At 43.2% G+C, this 17,735-nt stretch overlaps 1 protein-coding gene across 2 annotated transcripts in view; it reads right to left on the bottom strand.

Annotated features, from left to right (window-relative positions):
* The window catches only part of tm2d1 (TM2 domain containing 1), a 66,351-nt gene that overhangs the window by 46,093 nt on the left and 2,523 nt on the right, over positions 1-17,735 (bottom strand). For both annotated transcript variants that reach the window (XM_033028547.1, XM_033028546.1), the window contains exons 3-4: positions 14,194-14,302; positions 3,454-3,545 (exon numbers count right to left, since the gene is read on the bottom strand). In XM_033028547.1, coding sequence (XP_032884438.1) covers positions 3,454-3,545; positions 14,194-14,302 — 201 coding nt within the window. The remainder of the gene's footprint in view (positions 1-3,453; positions 3,546-14,193; positions 14,303-17,735) is intronic.

Below are 17,735 nucleotides of genomic sequence, written 5' to 3' on the forward strand. Positions count from 1 at the left end.
AAAGAGATGGGGGAGATATTGAACAATTTCTTTTCTTCGGTATTCACCAAGGAGAAGGATATTGAATTATGTGAGGTAAGGGAAACAAGTAGAGTAGCTATGGAAACTATGAGATTCAAAGAAGAGGAAGTACTGACACTTTTGAGAAATATGAAAGTGGATAAGTCTCCAGGTCCGGACAGGATATTCCCTAGGACATTGAGGGAAGTTAGTGTAGAAATAGCAGGGGCTATGACAGAAATATTTCAACTGTCATTAGATACGGGAATAGTACCGGAGGATTGGCGTACTGCGCATGTTGTTCCATTGTTTAAAAAGGGGTCTAAGAGTAAACCTAGCAATTATAGACCTGTTAGTTTGACGTCAGTGGTGGGCAAATTAATGGAAAGGATACTTAGAGATGATATATATAAGCATCTGGATAAACAGGGTCTGATTAGGAACAGTCAACATGGATTTGTGCCTGGAAGGTCATGTTTGACTAATCTTCTTGAATTTTTTGAAGAGGTTACTCGGGAAATTGATGAGGGTAAAGCAGTGGATGTTGTATATATGAACTTCAGTAAGGCCTTTGACAAGGTTCCTCACGGAAGGTTGGTTAAGAAGGTTCAATGGTTGGGTATTAATGGTGGAGTAGCAAGATGGATTCAACAGTGGCCGAATGGGAGATGCCAGAGAGTAATGGTGGATGGTTGTTTGTCAGGTTGGAGGCCAGTGATTAGTGGGGTGCCACAGGGATCTGTGTTGGGTCCACTGTTGTTTGTCATGTACATCAATGAATTGGATGATGGTGTGGTAAATTGGATTAGTAAGTATGCAGATGATACTAAGATAGGTGGGGTTGTGGATAATGAAGTAGATTTTCAAAGTCTACAGAGAGATTTAAGCCAGTTGGAAGAGTGGGCTGAAAGATGGCAGATGGAGTTTAATGCTGATAAGTGTGAGGTGCTACATCTTGGCAGGACAAATCAAAATAGGACGTACATGGTAAATGGTAGGGAATTGAAGAATGCAGGTGAACAGAGGGATCTGGGAATAACTGTGCACAGTTCCCTGAAAGTGGAATCTCATGTAGATAGGGTGGTAAAGAAAGCTTTTGGTGTGCTGGCCTTTATAAATCAGAGCATTGAGTATAGAAGTTGGGATGTAATGTTAAAATTGTACAAGGCATTGGTGAGGTCAATTCTGGAGTATAGTGTACAACTTTGGTCGCCTAATTATAGGAAGGATGTCAACAAAATAGAGAGAGTACAGAGGAGATTTATTAGAATGTTGCCTGGGTTTCAGCAACTAAGTTACAGAGAAAGGTTGAACAAGTTAGGGCTTTATTCTTTGGAGCGCAGAAGGTTAAGGAGGGACTTGATAGAGGTCTTTAAAATGATGAGAGGGATAGACAGAGTTGACGTGGATAAGCTTTTCCCACTGAGAGTAGGGAAGATTCAAACAAGGGGACATGACTTGAGAATCAAGGGACAGAAGTTTAGGGGTAACATGAGGGGGAACTTCTTTACTCAGAGAGTGGTGGCTGTGTGGTGAGCTTCCAGTGAAGGTGGTGGAGGCAGGTTCGTTTTTATCATTTAAAAATAAATTGGATAGTTATATGGACGGGAAAGGAATGGAGGGTTATGGTCTGAGCGCAGGTATATGGGACTAGGGGTGAATGCGTGTTCGGCACGGACTAGAAGGGTCGAGATGGCCTGTTTCCGTGCTGTAATTGTTATAAATGAGATGGAGGAACTGAGTGAATCCAGGATAGCCGGGAAGTGGTGTTAGGTAAATTGAATGGATTAAAAGCCGATAAATCCCCAGGGCCAGATAGGCTGCGTCCCAGAGTACTTAAGGAAGTAGCCCCAGAAATAGTGGATGCATTAGTGATAATTTTTCAAAACTCTTTAGATTCTGGAGTAGTTCCTGAGGATTGGAGGGTAGCTAATGTAACCCCACTTTTTAAAAAGGGAGGGAGAGAGAAAACGGGGAATTACAGACCAGTTAGTCTAACATCGGTAATGGGGAAACTGCTAAAATCAGTTATTAAAGATGGGACAGCAGCACATTTAGAAAGTGGTGAAATCATTGGACAAAGTCAGCATGGATTTATGAAAGGTAAATCATGTCTGACGAATCTTATAGAATTTTTTGAGGATGTAACTAGTAGAGTGGATAAGGGAGAACCAGTGGATGTGTTATATCTGGACTTTCAGAAGGCTTTCGACAAGGTCCCACATAAGAGATTAGTATACAAACTTAAAGCACATGGTATTGGGGGTTCAGTATTGATGTGGATAGAGAACTGGCTGGCAGACAGGCAGCAAAGAGTAGGAGTAAACGGGTCCTTTTCACAATGGCAGGCAGTGACTAGTGGGGTACCGCAAGGCTCAGTGCTGGGACCCCAGCTATTTACAATATATATTAATGATTTGGATGAGGGAATTAGCAGTGTTAGCTGTGAGGAGGATGCTGGGAGGCTGCAAGGTGACTTGGATAGGCTGGGTGAGTGGGCAAATGCATGGCAGATGCAGTATAATGTGGATAAATGTGGTTATCCACTTTGGTGGCAAAAACAGGAAAGTAGACTATTATCTGAATGGTGGCCGATTAGAAAAAGGGGAGATACAACAAGACCTGGGTGTAATGGTACACCAGTCATTAAAAGTAGGCATGCAGGTGCAGCAGGCAGTGAAGAAAGCGAATGGTATGTTAGCATTCATAGCAAAAGGATTTGAGTATAGGAGCAGGGAGGTTCTACTGCAGTTGTACAGGGTCTTGGTGAGACCACACCTGGAGTATTGCGTACAGTTTTGGTCTTCTAATCTGAGGAAAGACATTCTTGCCATAGAGGGAGTACAGAGAAGGTTCACCAGACTGATTCCTGGGATGTCAGGACTTTCATATGAAGAAAGACTGGATAGACTCAGCTTGTACTCGCTAGAATTTAGAAGATTGAGGGGGGATCTTGTAGAAACTTACAAAATTCTTAAGGGATTGGACAGGCTAGATGCAGGAAGATTGTTCCCGATTTTGGGGAAGTCCAGAACAAGGGGTCACAGTTTAAGGATAAGGGGGAAATCTTTTAGGACCGAGATGAGGAAAACATTTTTCACACAGAGAGTGGTGAATCTCTGGAATTCTCTGCCACAGACGGTAGTTGAGGCATGTTCATTGGCTATATTTAAGAGGGAGTTAGATGTGGCCCTTGTGGCTAAAGGGATCAGGGGGTATGGAGCGAAGGCAGGTACAGGATACTGAGTTGGATGATCAGCCATGATCATATTGAATGGCGGTGCAGGCTCGAAGGGCCGAATGGCCTACTCCAGCACCTATTTTCTATGTTTCTATGTTCCTGAGCTGTATTGTTCTATGTTCTATTTACGGAAAATATAGCAATTTTATGTTTTGTAAATGTACTAAATGATAGTACAAATTTCTGGCATTTAAAAAATAAATTTCTCTTACCCAAAGCTGGATATCCCAAGTAGAATCTGTCTGCTCCCAGCCATCCAAGAAATAAAGAAAGAGCCACAGCCACTTTATATGAATAACCAGTCCTTAAAGGAAAAAAGAAAAAAATTAAAATCACTGTACCTATGCGATGAGTGTTACCTTAAATCAAGCTTTAATTTAAGAGATACATCATCGAAACAGGTCTTGACCCACTAGGTGCACGCTCTCCATCGATTACCTGATCACTGTAGTTCTATGTTATCCCACTTTCTCATTCATACCCTGCATCTGAGGGGCAATTTTACAATGACCAATTAACCTACAAACATGTACATCTTTGGGATGTGGGAAGAAACTGGAGCACCAGGAGTAAACTCTCCTGGTCACAGGGAGAACATGTAAACTCCACACAGACAGCACCCGAGGTCAGGATCGAACCCAAGTTCCTGGTGCTGTGAGGCAGCAGCTCTACCAGCTGCATCACTGCCACCCATAACTAAGGGGTTATTTACCATCCAAGCTCATCACCACACTCGCGGGACTTGAGTCAGCATTCATCTCTGCAACTGGATCCTCGACTTCCTAACCAACCGACCTCAATCACTGATATGGGCCAAATCATCCTATGTGATAATCATAACCATATAACAATTACAGCACGGAAACAGGCCATCTCGGCCCTACAAGTCCGTGCCGAACAACTTTTTCCCCTTAGTCCCACCTGCCTGCACTCATACCATAACCCTCCATTCCCTTCTCATCCATATGCCTATCCAATTTATTTTTAAATGATACCAACGAACCTGCCTCCACCACTTCCACTGTAAGCTCATTCCACACTGCTACCACTCTCCGAGTAAAGAAGTTCCCCCTCATGTTACCCCTAAACTTCTGTCCCTTAATTCTGAAGTCATGTCCTCTTGTTTGAATCTTCCCTATTCTCAAAGGGAAAAGCTGATCCACATCAACTCTGTCTATCCCTTTCATCATTTTAAAGACCTCTATCAAGTCCCCCCTTAACCTTCTGCGCTCCAGAGAATAAAGACCTAACTTATTCAACCTTTCTCTGTAACTTAGTTGTTGAAACCCAGGCAACATTCTAGTAAATCTCCTCTGTACTCTCTCTATTTTGTTGACATCCTTCCTATAATTGGGCGACCAAAATTGTACACCATACTCCAGATTTGGTCTCACCAATGCCTTGTACAATTTTAACATTGCATCCCAGCTTCTATACTCAATGCTCTGATTTATAAAGGCTAGCATACCAAAAGCTTTCTTTACCACCCTATCTATATGAGATTCCACCTTCAAGGAACTATGCACGGTTATTCCCAGATCCCTCTGTTCAACTGTATTCTTCAATTCCCTACCATTTACCATGTACGTCCTATTTTGATTTGTCCTGCCAAGGTGTAGCACCTCACATTTATCAGCATTAAACTCCATCTGCCATCTTTCAGTCCATTCTTCCAAATGGCCTAAATCACTCTGTAGACTTTGGAAATCCTCTTCATTATCCACAACACCCCCTATCTTGGTATCATCTGCATACTTACTAATCCAATTTACCACACCTTCATCCAGATCATTGATGTACATGACAAACAACAAAGGACCCAACACCGATCCTAGGCACCCCACTAGTCACCTGCCTCCAACCCGACAAACAACCATCCACCATTACCCTCTGGCTTCTCCCATTCAGCCACTGTTGAATCCATCTTGCTACTCCTGCATTTATACCCAACAGTTGAACCTTCTTAACCAACCTTGTCATGAGGAACCTTGTCAAATTCCTTACTAAAGTCCATATAGACAACATCCACTGCTTTACCCTCGTCAATTTCCCTAGTAACCTCTTCAAAAAATTCAAGAAGATTAGTCAAACATGACCTTCCAGGCACAAATCCATGCTGACTGTTCCTAATCAGACCCTGTTTATCCAGATGCTTATATATATTATCTTTAAGTATCTTTTCCATTAATTTGCCCACCACTGAAGTTAAACTAACAGGCCTATAATTGCTAGGTTTACTCTTAGAGCCCTTTTTAAACAATGGAACAACATGCGCAGTACGCCAATCCTCGGGGACTATTCCCGTTTCTAATGACATTTGAAATATTTCTGTCATAGCCCCTGCTATTTCTACACTAACTTCCCTCAATGTCCGAGGGAATATCCTGTCAGGGCCTGGAGACTTATCCACTTTTATATTTTTCAAAAGTGTCAGTACTTCTTTTACTTTGAAACTCATAGTATCCATAGCTACTCTACTAGTTTCCCTTACCTCACATAATTCAATATCCTTCTCCTTGGTGAATACCGAAGAAAATAAATTGTTCAATATCTCCCCCATCTCTTTTGGCTCTGCAGATAGCTGTCCACTCTGTCTCTCCAATGGACCAATTTTATCCCTCGTTATCCTTTTGCTATTAATAGAGCTGTAGAAACCCTTTGGATTTACTTTCACCTTACTTGCCAAAGCAACCTTCAGATTCAGATTCAGATTCAGATTCAGATTCAACTTTAATTGTCATTGTCCGTGTACAGTACAGAGACAACGAAATGCATTTAGCATCTCCCTGGAAGAGCGACATAGCATATGATTTGATTAAATATTTACATTAGCATATATACAGACATAGTGTTTTTCCTGTGGGAGGAGTGTCCGGGGGGGGGGGGGGGGGGGTGATTGGCAGTCACCGAGGTACATTGTTGAGTAGAGTGACAGCCGCCGGGAAGAAGCTGTTCCTGGACCTGCTGGTCCGGCAACGGAGAGACCTGTAGCGCCTCCCGGATGGTAGGAGGGTAAACAGTCCATGGTTGGGGTGAGAGCAGTCCTTGGCGATGCTGAGCGCCCTCCGCAGACAACGCTTGCTTTGGACAGACTCAATGGAGGGGAGCGAGGAACCAGTGATGTGTTGGGCAATTTTCACCACCCTCTGCAATGCCTTCCGGTCGGAGACAGAGCAGTTGCCATACCATACTGTGATACAGTTGGTAAGGATGCTCTCGATGGTGCAGCGGTAGAAGGTCACCAGGATCTGAGGAGACAGATGGCCCTTCTTCAGTCTCCTCAGGAAGAAGAGACGCTGGTGAGCCTTCTTGATCAGAGTTGAGGTATTGTGGGTCCAAGAGAGGTCATCGGAGATGTTAACACCCAGGAACCTGAAGCTAGAAACACGTTCCACCTCCGTCCCGTTAATGTGGATGGGGGTGTGCGTGCCGCCCCTGGACTTCCTGAAGTCTACAATGAGCTCCTTCGTCTTCTTGGAGTTAAGGGCCAGGTTGTTGTCAGCGCACCATGCTGCTAAGTGCTGGACCTCCTCCCTGTAGGCCGACTCATCGTTGTTGCTGATGAGGCCAATCACCGTTGTAACATCTGCATACTTGATCATGGTGTTAGTACCATGTACAGGTGTGCAGTCATAGGTGAAGAGGGAGTAGAGGAGGGGGCTCAGCACACAGCCCTGTGGAACGCCGGTGTTCAGGGTGAGGGTTGAAGAGGTGTGCTTGTCTAACCTAACAGACTGTGGTCTGTTGGTTAGAAAGTCCAGTATCCAGTTTCAGAGGGAGGGATCGATGCCCAGGTTACCGAGTTTGGTGATCAGTTTAGATGGTATAATGGTGTTGAATGCTGAGCTGTAATCGATGAACAGCATTCTTACGTAAGTGTCTCTGTTGTCGAGGTGGGAGAGGGCGGAGTGAAGTGCCGTTGAGATGGAATCCTCCGTACTCCTGTTCTTGCGGTAGGCAAACTGATAGGGATCCAGTGTGGGGGGTAGGCAGCTTTTGAGGTGTGCCAGGACCAGCCTCTCGAAGCACTTGGTGATGATGGGGGTAAGTGCAACTGGGCGGAAGTCGTTGAGGCTTGCCGCAGTGGAGTGTTTTGGCACTGGCACGATGGAGGTGGTTTTAAGGCACGTGGGGACAACTGCTTGGGCAAGTGACAGGTTGAAGATGTCAGTCCAGACGTCTGTCAGCTGCGCAGCACAGGCCCTGAGCACGCGCCCGGGGATGCCGTCAGGGCCAGCAGCCTTACGTGCATTAGTCCTACTCAGTGCCACGTATACGTCGTAGGGGGTGAGTGTGAGGGGTTGGTGATTGGCAGGGAGCACAGCCTTGATGGCTGTCTCTAGATTGTCCCTGTCGAAGCGGCCATAGAAGTGATTAAGCTCCTCAAGGAAGGAGGCGTCGCTGGATGTGGGGGTGGTGTTGGTGGGTCTATAGTCCGTGATGGCCTGGATGCCTTGCCACATGCGTCGGGGGTCGGAGTTGTTGTTGAAGTGCACCTCAATCCTGAGCTTATGGCAGTGCTTGGCCTTCTTGATTCCCCCCTTCAGGTTAGCCCTGGATGAGCTGTAGGCTCGAGCATCGCCTGACCTGAAAGCGGTGTCCCGTGCTTTCAGCAGTAGCCTGACCTCGCTGACCTCATGTCTTCTTTTAGCTTTTCTAATTTATTTCTTAAGATTCTTTTTACATTCCTTATACTCCTCAAGCACCTCATTTACTTCATGCTGCCAGGCCAGATAGGCTGCATCCCAGAGTACTTAAGGAAGTACCTCCAGAAATAGTGGATGCATTAGTAATAATCTTTCAAAACTCTTTAGATTCTGGAGTAGTTCCTGAGGATTGGTGGGTAGCAAACGTAACCCCACTTTTTAAGAAGGGAGGGAGAGAGAAAACGGGGAATTACAGACCAGTTAGTCTAACATCGGTAGTGGGGAAACTGCTAGAGTCAGTTATTAAAGATGGGATAGCAACACATTTGGAAAGTGGTGAAATCATTGGACAAAGTCAGCATGGATTTACAAAAGGTAAATCATGTCTGACGAATCTTATAGAATTTTTCGAGGATGTAACTAGTAGCGTGGATAGGGGAGAACCAGTGGATGTGGTGTATCTGGACTTCCAGAAGGCTTTCGACAAGGTCCCACATAAGAGATTAGTATACAAACTTAAAGCACACGGCATTGGGGGTTCAGTATTGATGTGGATAGAGAACTGGCTGGCAAACAGGAAGCAAAGAGTAGGAGTAAACGGGTCATTTTCACAATGGCAGGAAGTGACTAGTGGGGTACCGCAAGGCTCAGTGCTGGGACCCCAGCTATTTACAATATATATTAATGATCTGGATGAGGGAATTGAAGGCAATATCTCCAAGTTTGCGGATGACACTAAGCTGGGGGGCAGTGTTAGCTGTGAGGAGGATGCTAGGAGACTGCAAGGTGACTTGGATAGGCTGGGTGAGTGGGCAAATGTTTGGCAGATGCAGTATAATGTGGATAAATGTGAGGTTCTCCATTTTGGTGGCAAAAACAGGAAAGCAGACTATTATCTAAATGGTGGCCGACTAGGAAAAGGGGAGATGCAGCGAGACCTGGGTGTCATGGTACACCAGTCATTGAAAGTAGGCATGCAGGTGCAGCAGGCAGTGAAGAAAGCGAATGGTATGTTAGCTTTCATAGCAAAAGGATTTGAGTATAGGAGCAGGGAGGTTCTACTGCAGTTGTACAGGGTCTTGGTGAGACCACACCTGGAGTATTGCGTACAGTTTTGGTCTCCAAATCTGTGGAAGGACATTATTGCCATAGAGGGAGTGCAGAGAAGGTTCACCAGACTGATTCCTGGGATGTCAGGACTGTCTTATGAAGAAAGACTGGATAGACTTGGTTTATACTCTCTAGAATTTAGGAGATTGAGAGGGGATCTTATAGAAACTTACAAAATTCTTAAGGGGTTGGACAGGCTAGATGCAGGAAGATTGCTCCCGATGTTGGGGAAGTACAGGACAAGGGGTCACAGCTTAAGGATAAGGGGGAAATCCTTTAAAACCGAGATGAGAAGAACATTTTTCACACAGAGAGTGGTGAATCTCTGGAACTCTCTGCCACAGAGGGTAGTCGAGGCCAGTTCATTGGCTATATTTAAGAGGGAGTTAGATGTGGCCCTTGTGGCTAGGGGGATCAGAGGGTATGGAGAGAAGGCAGGTACGGGATACTGAGTTGGATGATCAGCCATGATCATATTGAATGGCGGTGCAGGCTTGAAGGGCCGAATGGCCTACTCCTGCACCTAATTTCTATGTTTCTATGTTTTGTAATTATTGTAGATCTCCCTCTTTTTCCGAACAAGATGTCCAATTTCCCTTGAAAACCAGGGCTCTTTCCAATTTTTACTGTTTCCTTTCAACCGAACAGGAACATAAAGATTCTGTACTCTTAAAATTTCCCCTTTAAATGTCCTCCATTTCTCTTCTACATCCTTCCCATAAAACAAAATGTCCCAGTTCACTCCTTTTAAATCATTTCGCATCTCATCAAAGTTAGCCTTTCTCCAATCAAAAATCTCAACCCTAGGTCCAGTTCTGACCCTCTCCATAATTATATTGAAACTAATGGTATTGTGATCACTGGACCCGAAGTGCTCCCCAACGCATACCTCCGCCACCTGTCCATCTCATTTCCTAACAGGAGGTCCAACACTGCCCCTCCTCTAGTAGGTACCTCTATGTATTGCTGCAAAAAACTATCCTGCACACATTTTACAAACTCCAAACCATCCAGCCCATTTACCAAATGTGTTTCCCAGTCTATGTGTGGAAAGTTGAAATCTCCCACAATCACTACTTTGTGCTTACTACTAATATCTGCTATCTCCTTACATATTTGCTCTTCCAATTCTCGATCCCCATTTGGCGGTCTATAATACACCCCTATAAGTGTTGCTACCCCTTTCCCACTTCTCAGTTCCACCCAAATAGCCTCCCTAGATGAGCCCTCCAATCTATCCTGCCAAAGCACTGCTGTAATATCTTCCCTGACTAGTAATGCAACACCTCCACCTCTTTCCCCTCCAATTCTATCACACCTGAAGCAACGAAATCCTGGAATATTTAGTTTCCAATCACAGCCCTCCTGCAACCATGTTTCACTGATCGCCACAACATCATACTTCCAGATGTCTATCCAGACTCTAAGCTCATCCACCTTTCTTACAATGCTCCTAGCATTAAAATATGCACATTTAAGAAACCCCCCGCCTCTTATTCTCTGGTTATTTCCTTTTTTTTCTTTCTCCTCTTGTGCCCGAGTGCTTCCCTTTTCTGCTTCCTGCCTCCCATTCTGTCTACTAGCTTTCTCTATTTGAGTCCCTCGCCCCAACCATTCTAGTTTAAAGTCTCCCCAGTAGCCTTTGCAAATTTCCCCGCCAGGATATTGGTCCCCCTCGGGTTCAAGTGCAACCCATCCTTTCTGTACAGGTCCCACCTTCCCCAAAAGAAGTCCCAATGATCCAGAAACTTGAATCCCTGCCCTCTGCACCAGTCTTCAGCCACGCATTTATCCTCCACCTCGCTCCATTCCTACTCTCACTGTCGCGTGGCACAGGCAGTAATCCTGAGATTGTTACCTTGTCATCAACACTGTTGCTCTACAAGGATGTGTTCTCAGCACCCTTCTTTATTCCTTGTACACCCACGACTGTGCAGTCATGTACAAATCTAAATCAATTTACAAATTCGCAGATGACACCACCATTGTGGGCTGGATATCAAATAATGATGAGACAGAGTACAGGAAGGAGATCGAGAACCTCGTGTCCTGGTGTCGTGACAACAACCTTTCTCTCAATGTCAGCAAGACAAAAGAGGTAGTGATCAACTTCAGGAAGCGAAGCAGTAGGGGTCAAGGAAAGAGCATCCACGTTGTGGCCCTGTTTTCACCAATCTTTCCACCACCACGCACAAGAAGCCAAGACATAGACACCATTGTATGCAGATGCTGAGAAGTGCGTTCAGCTCTGTCTGAACAACTTCTAATCTTGTGTGTGGACTCGATAAGAAGAAGAAGCGAGGTGGTACACATACTCCAGTTTGCATTGACAGCGCCCAAGTAGGTCGGCTCGCTTGCTCCAGGACTTGCTGTAGCGCCCAGGCCCCCTGCGTGCCCCGGGACTGGCTGCAGTTCCCAGGTCGTGAAAACTAATTGAACAAATACGCCTGTGGGCCGGATGAGTTCGGATTACAGACCGGATCTGGCCTGTGGGCCGTAGGTTGCAAACCCCTGACCTAGCTGTCAGACTTCATTGTGTCTCCCCCATGTTTTAAAAGCAATTTCCATCCATGCACGCAACCAAAGCTTTTCACTGTATCTCAGTACACGTGACAATAAACTAATACTGAAATCTAGAAATGATCTCTGGTATGTATTAATTTTTAACACTAAGCGTTCCTTCAATTTAAAAAGTGGCAAGATATAGTGCAATAAAGCACCGAGATACAGAACTATCAATTGAGTAGGATATGGATTGCACTCATAATTCCACAATGCTAAATTCCGAATCTGAACATTACCATATCAGCTCATCATGAACACCAAGTGCACCTTATGGAAATTTAGTTTGAATATATAATCTATCTTTTTATTTCAGATTCATATCGGATTGTGCTATAATTTTTTAGCAGTTGAAATTTTGTTACAGGAATTTGGTTTGAGATGCAGAGTTGAGGAGTCAGACCTCAGGAAAAATCAGTCACCCTTTGAGGATCCCTTTGAAGATAACAGCAACTGAGAAAGTTAAATCTGATTAAACAGATGGAATTGTTACGGTAAACTCATGTCAAGGAAGGAACTGCAGATGCTGGTTTACACCAAAGATGGACACAAATTGCTGCAGTAGCTCAGCAGGATAGGCAGCATCTTTGGAGAGAAGGAATGGGTGCATTTCGGGTCTAGATAGAAACATAGAAATTAGGTGCAGGAGTAGGCCATTCGGCCCTTCGAGCCTGCACCGCCATTCAATATGATCATGGCTGATCATCCAACTCAGTATCCCGTACCTGCCTTCTCTCCATACCCTCTGATCCCCTTAGCCACAAGGGCCACATCTAACTCCCTCTTAAATATAGCCAATGAACTGGCCTCAACTACCCTCTGCGGCAGAGAATTCCAGAGATTCACCACCCTCTGTGTGAAAAAAGTTTTTCTTATCTCGGTTTTAAAGGATTTCCCCCTTATCCTTAAGCTGTGACCCCTTGTCCTGGACTTCCCCAACATCGGGAACAATCTTCCTGCATCTAGCCTGTCCAACCCCTTAAGAATTTTGTAAGTTTCTATTAGATCCCCTCTCAATCTCCTAAATTCTAGAGAGTATAAACCAAGTCTATCCAGTCTTTCTTCATAAGATAGTCCTGACATCCCAGGAATCAGTCTGGTGAACCATCTCTGTACTCCCTCTATGGCAATAATGTTCTTCCTTAGATTTGGAGACCAAAACTGTACGCAATACTCCAGGTGTGGTCTCACCAAGACCCTGTACAACTGCAGTAGAACCTCCCTGCTCCTATACTCAAATCCTTTTGCTATGAAAGCTAACATACCATTCGCTTTCTTCACTGCCTGCTGCACCTGCATGCCTACTTTCAATGACTGGTGTACCATGACACCCAGGTCTCGCTGCATCTCCCCTTTTCCTAATCGGCCACCATTTAGATAATAGTCTGCTTTCCTGTTTTTGCCACCAAAATGGATAACCTCACATTTATCCACATTATACTGCATTCTTCAGACTGAGAGTCAGGGGAGAGGGAGACATAGAGATATGGAAGGGTAAGTGTAAGAAGAAGAACCATTCTCTATGAAAATCGTCCCCATTGATTTGTGTTTTCACACCTTACCCTAACAAAATTAACTTCAGAACCTTCAATTTAAAATTCAGTTTAACATGGACATAATTTATATACACACCCCTCTCTATTAGACTCATAGAGTGATACAGTGTGGAAACAGGCTCTTCAACCCAACTTGCCCATACCTGCCAACATGTCCCAGCCACACTAGTCCCATCTGCCCACGTTTGGTCCATATCCCTCCAAACCTGTCCTATCCATGTACCTGTCTCAACTACCTCCTCTGACAGCTTGTTTCATACACCCGCCACCCTTTGTCATAGTCATAGAATGATAGCATGGAAACTGGCCCCTTGGCCCAACTTGCTCACACTAGCCATATTGGTGCAACACTCTGAGGTCTTCCCGATCTATACATTTATGTATTCCGATTTGCCAGCTACAAAATTCCTTCCCTAACCCTGTCTGTCTCTCCCTCTTCAAACAGAATCTTAAAACCAACAGACCGTACAAACAATAGATTGCTAAATAAATGCTGCATTATAGAGTCGGGTTAATTTTACTGCAAGAGATTTCCCATACGCTGGAAGAAACAATTAACATTTTAGTATTATCCAAAAGTCATTAGCCGACAGAGGCAGGATAAAATTAGTAATTCAGGGTAAATTAAAAAGATTTCAGAAATTGAATGGTATCCATAGACATTAAGAAATGCAAACCTCAAAATGGAAACAAGTTCTCAATATGCCAACCAAAATATCTAGTTCAAAAGACTAAATGATCATTCCAAAACCAATCCTTGTGAACTCTAACGGTACCAAATAAGTACAATTTTTAACTATGTAGCATTCCAAAATAATTCATAGAATTACAAGATTCTAAAAAAAAAAATTTGGCTTACAAATCGTATTTTCTCCACTCAAATCAAAATTAATAGTGCAAACATGATATTTTTCTTTCATCTAAAATAACTCTGATTCAATAATGGTTGAAATATTATTACGTTGTACACAAACTGTGTTTTAAAACCAAACTGTTCATCATCAGTATTGAAATATCTTTTTAATAATAATTTGAACCAAATAATTATTCACATAATAATTAGAACCAAAATACTTACACATTTCGACATGGAAAAGGCTTATAGAAACCAACTTCCGTTCCATTGAAAGTGTTAACAATCCCACTATCATTTTTGCAGGTGATGTTACGTGCTGGCATACAGGGAACTAGGAATAAAAAAAATCTTCACTGTGTATAATTTCACTTTACATCATAAACAGAATTTAAATTCTGTAATTTTTGTTCACATTTACTTATCATGCACAATGTGTGACAACTAATGTGTTTACATTTTTTTTTTGGATACTGTACAGTATTTGTAATTCTAATTGTAACTGAGGATGGCAAATAATTAACAATGGGATCTACCATGCAGATTAAGATATTATAGCAAGATATTTTACACAATTTGTAAGAACATAATTTTGAACAACTTGTACTTATAAAATGCCTTTTGCTTAATGCATTCCTTGAATTTTCATAAACAAAATTTAACATCCAATAAACATACTGAAACATTAGGAAATATGGGTAAAAACCTGGTCATAGGAAGAGTTTAAGGAGAGTTCTTAGGAGAGAAAACAGCAGTAGAACAAGGAGCAAATGAAGAGAGACTTTCCTAAGCACAAGCTTTAGCATTAGATGGGGCAACCGTGAATGGTACAGACATTATATCAGGCGCAGCCACAATAGTGAAGCAGAGCAAGAGGAGAGCACAGATGATAGACCAGCATTAAATTGTGCGCGAGGCTACAGCAAGGCCTACAGTTGGCAGCAGTGGCGACGTGAGGAGGACCCACCTGTGAGAGTTTATCATTTCATGGAGACCAGTGACAGAGCTGTAGGTAACATTATATTTCAGAAAGTGATACTGCAGTTTAGGAACCCAATTGGTAGAGTTGGAAAATATGTAATGTTTCAGGATATTATTTCCAACTCTGGGAAGCATGGTCCTGTGTGCATGAATAGCCTCTGCATGAGACAATACCAACATACTCCTTGCAGTCAAGATAACACACATCTGCAGGAAGCACTATCATTTTAACTAGCTTGAGAACCAGCTTTTGGAGCTCAAACAAGCAAAGCGTCATGTGGATTTGCATGTTAATATATCTAAAGGATATGCAGTTAGGGAGAAATGGCTAACCACTAGGTGGAGGAAGCAAGACATGTAGGCAGTTGGAGAAAGCTTGGAATGCAGCTCCCTCCAAACAGTATTTCCTTGGGAAATGGGGTAGATATTATTCAGGTGAGTGCAACCAGTCAGAATTAGGCAAAGTTAAAGATTCAGCTGTGAGGAAAAGCAGGTGTCCTAGAGCAATAGTCATAGTGATTGGATGGTAGGAGGCAAAGACACCACCCAGACACAAATCCAAGATAGTGCATTGTCTAGATGGAACCAGTCTCAAGGATATAACAGAATGGATGTAGGGCATTCTAACGGGGAAGAGTGAACAGACAAAGGATGTGATTCAATGTGTAGGAAAGAACTGCAGATGCTGGTTTAAATCGAAGGTAGACACAAAATGCTGGAGTAACTCAGCGGGACACGCAGCATCCCTGGAGAGAGGAATTGGTGACATCTGAAGAAGGATGTGATTCACAATGGTAGCTGCATCTATTTTAACAAAACAGACTGACAAGCAAGTCAGATGTACTGGTGAGGTTAACCAACACTGATTACCATGTGTAGGAAAGAACTGCAGATGTTGGTTTAAATCGAAGGTAGACACAAAATGCTGGAGTAACTCAGCCGGACAGGCAGCATCACTGGAGCTACCTATGTACTGTCAAGGTTGCATTACTGGAGTCAGGTTTACATAGAATAACTGCTAATTTATTCGCTATTTATTAATTGTGTTGCTTGTATTTAATGTGCCTCTAAAGCTGCAGCAAGTTAAACATTCATTGTGCTAGTCCGGGTGCGTATGACAATTAAATGCTCCTTGATGCACGTATAGAAAGCATAGGGGGAGAGCAAGAATATAATTAGCAGTAGAATGACATAAAGTCATTATAGGCAAAATTAAGGAAAATCCAGAAATACTGTACATGTGCATTAAGAACAAGACGTGTAACCAGGGAAAGTGCAAAGTCCTGGATGGACCAAAGTGGCAAGCTGTACTTCCAACCAGATGACATTGGTAAATTCTTAGTTTAAAAATTGTAATTTATATTCAGTGTTGATGGATATTGCAGTTGGAGAATTCAAGGAAGGCAATGTTGGAATCTTAGAACAACTTACTGTAAAAGAAAAAATGCACTGGAGGTCTTAGTGTGCTTTTAAGGTGGATGTATTCCCGAGGCCCGATGAGATGCCACAGGCACACCAAGTCCTTCCGTCAAACATCAAAAAAACATACCCAACAGCCTACTGAGTCAGTGATGCCCATCATGTATCCAGTTACACTGATCCCCATTAATCAGGCCAGATTTCCCTGAGTCCCCATGCAAATTCTACCACTACAGGAGTAATTTAGCAGCCTATTAGCCTCCCAACCCACATGTGTTTTGAATATGGGAAGAAAGTAGAGCACCCAAAGAAATCCCACATGGTCACAGAGAACCACCACACTGACATTAGAGGCTCCGAATTGAACACCGATTATTGGAACTTTGAGGCAGCAACTCGACTCGCTGAGCCATCACACCATAAGTAGGCTGCATCCCAGTCTGTAATGCAAAACAAGAATGGGGAATTCCTGGGACTCTGACAAATATGTGCAAATCTTCTCTGGCCAGAAATTTATAGAACAATGAATGTGGTACCTTTATTCAAGAAGGGCATCAGGAATAAGACAACTAGTTACAGGCCAGTAATTCTAACATCAGTGATAGGGAAATTATTGGAAAGATATTCTGAGGGATTGGATCAATCTGTACTTGGAGGGCAAGGATAGTCACCATGACATTGTTAAGAAGAGATTCTGTCTGCTTAATCTGATTGAATGTTGTGAAGGTGACTAAGTGTACTGGAAGTGATGTAGACTGTGTGAACTTCGTGAAGCCTGTTAACAAGTTCATGCAGAGAAAGCTAGGCTTACAAAGTTCCCAGTAATACAGGTAGTTTTTCCAAATTGGATCCAAATTAGTCTATTAATTTGAGGCTGAGAGTTCATAGTCTGTTTTAGTGGTTGAAAGTCTGTGTCCTGCAAGGATTGATTGTAAGAAGCACGATTTAGTAAAGTCGCATATTGCACAAAGGTCACAAGTGTTGAGAGAAAGAACGATCGTTTTCAGCTGCTGAATGATGTTGGTGAGTTGGTAAGATGGACAGAGCAACAGCAGGTGAAATTTAGTCTGAAAAAATGCCAGGTGATGTATTTTGGGAGAACAACTAAGGTAACGCTGGCTGATGTTATATACATTAATCATCTGGATGTACTCAATGGTAGGACCTCAGAAGGTACTGATCAGCAGAGGGAACTTAGAGTATGTTTCCGCAAGATCAGCTTCAGTTTACCTTTGTTTATTACTTAGTTTATTATTGTCGTGCGTATGGCGGTACAGGGAAAAGCTTTTTGTTGCATGCTATCCGGATGCAGTAGATAAGATTAGAGGATGTGCCTGCATACCCTTGTGTCACCTAGAACTCCTTCC

This window comes from Amblyraja radiata, chromosome 10, assembly GCF_010909765.2.
Source record: "Amblyraja radiata isolate CabotCenter1 chromosome 10, sAmbRad1.1.pri, whole genome shotgun sequence".
Taxonomy (NCBI): domain Eukaryota; kingdom Metazoa; phylum Chordata; class Chondrichthyes; order Rajiformes; family Rajidae; genus Amblyraja; species Amblyraja radiata.